At 47.3% G+C, this 4345-nt stretch overlaps 1 protein-coding gene across 1 annotated transcript; it reads left to right on the top strand.

Annotated features, from left to right (window-relative positions):
* The first annotated feature begins 454 nt into the window (after positions 1 to 454).
* On the top strand, positions 455 to 1372 carry LOC134338952 (C3a anaphylatoxin chemotactic receptor-like). The gene has a single exon (XM_063035174.1). It carries the CDS (start codon positions 455 to 457, stop codon positions 1370 to 1372), a length of 918 nt encoding a protein of 305 aa, XP_062891244.1.
* The last annotated feature ends 2973 nt before the right edge of the window (positions 1373 to 4345 follow it).

Genomic DNA, 4345 nt, shown 5'->3' with positions numbered 1-4345 from the left:
AGCACTTTAGAAAGCCATTCTACAGTACTCTGCAAAATGTCTGAGGCACAAACTGTACTTAGAGACACACGTGGAGCAGCCCTTTCTGCAATATAGCCCGCGCCGCCCAGCAACCAACCTATTTAATTGCAGCCTTATCACAGGATATTTTACAATGATCAAATAACCTCATAACTAGTATGTCTGTGAAACGTGGAGAAACCGGAGTACCCGGAGCAAACTCACACGGGGTTTGACGGTTCTGGGTGGTCGGGGTCCAGCGGCAAGTAATGAAAGCAGATTGTGGTCTCTGCGCGGCAGCAGACTTACTCCGCCTTCAATGCCATATTACGTGTGCTGTTTCTGTTCCGTGTGGCTACCTTCCTTCTTCGTTCTCTCTTTCCCTCCTCAATACCTCTTCGCTCAATTATTCAACCCTCTAACTTCCACAATTTTTCCACCACCAGACCAGACAATGTCGCTCTCTGAAAGAGTGTCCAATTCGACGTTCACTGGGAATTTCTGCCCCAACAATTCCGCGGCCGGTAGATTCAGAATGGAGTGGGGAGCACCTTCCGTCATGACAATGGTCATCCTCATCGTTACCGTCCTACTGGGAGTCCCGGGCAACGGCGCAGTCATCTGGGTGACGGGCATCAAAATGAAAAGTAAAGTCCCGAATGTGTGCTTCCTGAACCTGGCTGTGGCTGACCTGATATATTGCCTGTGTCTCCCCTTACACATCATTCTCCAGCTTGAATGCTTTTATTTCTGGCTGCTAGTATTACCCACTATGTTCCTAGTCGCTTTTGCCAGCCTATATCTGTTATGCCTGATCAGCACCTACCGCTGCCTGGCTATTACACGGCCCATCTGGTTCCAGCAACATGTGAGCCTCGCATGGGTTCGTGTGACCTGCTTCGTGGTCTGGGTCATAGCCCTCGTCATCTTTATGCTTGTATTCCTCTCTCGGTATTATTCCAAGCTATTTTTGGTCGCCTTCACCTTCGCCCTCCCGCCCCTTGTAATTATTATCATTTGCTACTCCTTCGTTGGCTGGAGGCTGCAAGGGGCCAGGTTCGCTGAGACCAGGAAGCCCATACGCCTGATCGTGACCGCAGTCGCCGCCTTTATGATCTGCTGGCTCCCCAACGCTCTCTTCGCCCTCATATCAAACGACTCCATATTGCATCATTTTGACTGGTACATACTCACTGAGGCCCTGGCCTCATTCAACAGCGCCCTCAACCCTCTTATCTACGTCTTCGCCGGCAGCGACTTCCGTCAGGTCCTCAGGCGCTCCCTGTTTGCCTCGCTCCAGCTGGCCTTCACCGAGCATGAGCCAAAGGGTGAGACGGAGAACCGCAATCCCACCTCAAATACGAATCTCTGATACAATACCTCGTGGGCCTCAGCCGACCAATATCTCCTGACCACAGACACAGTGGACAGTCGGCTGCAAATATGGTCAGCACTGGAGGCTTTCCTGCACACTTATTCCAATCTCTTAGAACATGGAGCGATGAACAGTACAGCTCAGGGACAGGACATTCGGCCTACTATTGTCGGATCAACTAAATTAGTAAATTAATGGCCAGTTAATCTAATCCCCTCTGAATACCCAATGTCGATAGCCTTCCAATTAGCTCATTTCGCCGTCATAAACACCCCTTAAAAGTCTCCAAGCTATCTGTCTTTACCATCATCTCAGTCAGTGCACACCAAGCATGCACCACTCTCTGTGTAAACTACTTGCCCCTCGCATCTCCCTTGTAATTACGCAGTCTCCTCTTAAATACATGGCCTTTGGTGTTAGACATTTCAACCTTGGGTAAAATATACTGATGGTCTGTGCCTTTCATAACCTACCAAAATTCCATCAGGTCTCCCCTCTCTTTTCGCTGGCCCAGTCTCCATTCTGATACAGCAATCCATGGCCTCCTCCACTGTAGAGATGAGGCTACACCTACACTCAGGTTGGAGGAACAATAACTTCTATTCCATCTGGGTACCTCCAACTTGATGACATGTACATAGATTTCTCAAAATTCCAGTCATGCCCTCCCTCCTCCACCACTCCCCATCCCCTTTTTCCTCTCTCACATTGCCTGCACATCCCCTCCCTCTGTTGCTCCTTCCACCTTATCTTTCTTTCATGGGCTTCTGTCCGCTCACCTTCTCGAGCCCTGTATCTCTTTCAGCAATCAACTTCTCAGCTCTTTACTTTATCCTTCGCCCCCCCCCCCGGTTTGACGTATTACCTTGCGTTTCACTCTACCCTCTCCCCACTTTTTCGTTCTGCTCTTCATCTTTTTCTCCCCGGTCCTGCCGAAGGGACTCAACCCGAAAGGTCGAATGTACATTTCTCCATAAATCTTCAGAAATTTGTGTGTGTTTCTCAGAATTCCACCATCTGCAGTTTCTCTATTTGAAATGGGGTACATCTATTCCACATCATCTCTGTCTAGGCCTTTCAATATTTTAAAGGATTTAATGACATCACATTCATCATTCTGAATTCCAGAGAGTACAGACCCGGAGCTATCAAAGGTTCTTTCTATGATAACCTTTTCATTACCGGAATTATCTTACTGAACTTCTCCTGAACCCGCTCCAATCCCAGCACTTCTTTTCTTAGATGAGGAGCGCAAACTGTTCAGAATACTCAAGCGAGGCCTCACCGGTGCTTTATAAAGCCTCAGCATCACATCCCTGCTCCTGTATTCCAGACCTCTTGAAATGAATACGACCATTACATTTGCCTTATTCACCACCGATTCTACGTATAAGACCATAAGATCTTAAGACAAAGGAGCAGAAGTCGGCTATTCGGTCCATCGAGTCTGTTCAGCCATTTTATCATGAGCGGATCCATTCTCCCATTTAGTTCCACTCCCCCGCCTTCGCACCATAACCTTTGATGCCCTTGTTGCTCAGATACCTATAAATCTCTGCCTTAAATACACCCAATGACTTGACGTCCACTGCTGCCTGTGGCAACAAATTGCATAGATTCAACACCCTCTGGCTAAAAAATTTTCTTCTCATTTCTGTTCTGAATGGGCGCCCTTCAATCCTTAAGTCATGCCCTCTCGTACTAGACTTCCACATCATGGGAAACAACTTTGCCACAGCTACTCTGTCCTTGCCTTTCAACTTTCGAAATGTTTCTATGAGTTCTCCGCTCATTCTTCTAAACTCCAAGGAATACAGTCCAAGAACGTAAAAACGTTCCTCATATGTTAACCCTCTCATTTCCTGAATCATTCTAGGGAATCTTCTCTGTACCCTCTCCAACGTCAGCACATCCTTTATGAAATAAGGAGACCAAAACTGCGCACAGTACTCCAAGTGACGTCTCACCAGCGCCTTATAGAGCCTCAACATCACATCCCTGCTCCTATACTCTATTCCTCTCGAAATGAATGTCAGCATTGCATTCGCCTTCCTCACCACCGACTCAACCTGGAGGTTAACCTTAAGGGTATCCTGTATGAGTACTCCCAAGTTCCGTTGCATCTCAGAACTTTTAATCATTTCCCCATTTAAATAATAGTCTGCCTGTTTATTTTTTTTTGCCAAAGTGCATAACCACACACTTTCCAATATTGTATTTCATTTGCCACTTCTTTGCCCATTCTTCCAATCTATCCAAGTCTCTCTGCAGACTCTCTGTTTCCTCAGCACTACCGGCCCCTCCACCTACCTTCGTACCGTCAGCAAACTTAGCCACAAATCTATCTATTCCATAATCCAAATCGTTGATGTACAAATTGAAAAGAAGCGGCCCCAACACGGACCCCTGTGGAACACTATTGGTAACCGGCAGCCAACCAGAATAGGATCCCTTTATTCCCACTCTCTGTTTCCTGCCAATCAGCCAACGCTCTATCCACGTATGTAACTTTCCCGTAATTCCATGGGCTCTGATCTTGTTAAGTAGCCTCATGTGTGGCACCATGTCAAAGGCCTTCTGAAGGTCCAAATATACAACATCCATTGCATCTCCCTTGTCTAGCCTACTCGTAATTTCTTGAAAAAACTGTCATATGTTTGTCAGGCAGGATTTTCCTTTAAGGAATCCATGCTGAGTTCTGCCTATCTTGTCATATGTCTCTAGGTACTCTGTAACCTCATCCTCGACAATTCGTTTCTGCATACCACGACACGGTTTTATTCCCACCACCGCCCCCGCCCACCCGCCCCCCCCCCCCCCGACGTTCAATCCCTTCCTACCTATGTTCGTGACACTTCTCACGCTCTTAAACTTTTCGATGATTTTAAGTTCGCTGGCCCCCACCGCTTTATTTTTATCATGGATGTCCAGTCCCTATATACTTCCACCCCCACCCCCCCCCCCCAATCA

Source organism: Mobula hypostoma, chromosome 28, assembly GCF_963921235.1.
Source record: "Mobula hypostoma chromosome 28, sMobHyp1.1, whole genome shotgun sequence".
NCBI classification, from domain to species: domain Eukaryota; kingdom Metazoa; phylum Chordata; class Chondrichthyes; order Myliobatiformes; family Myliobatidae; genus Mobula; species Mobula hypostoma.
The sequence above is the reverse complement of the archived record's forward strand: the minus strand, read 5'-3'. Positions and strand labels throughout refer to the sequence as shown.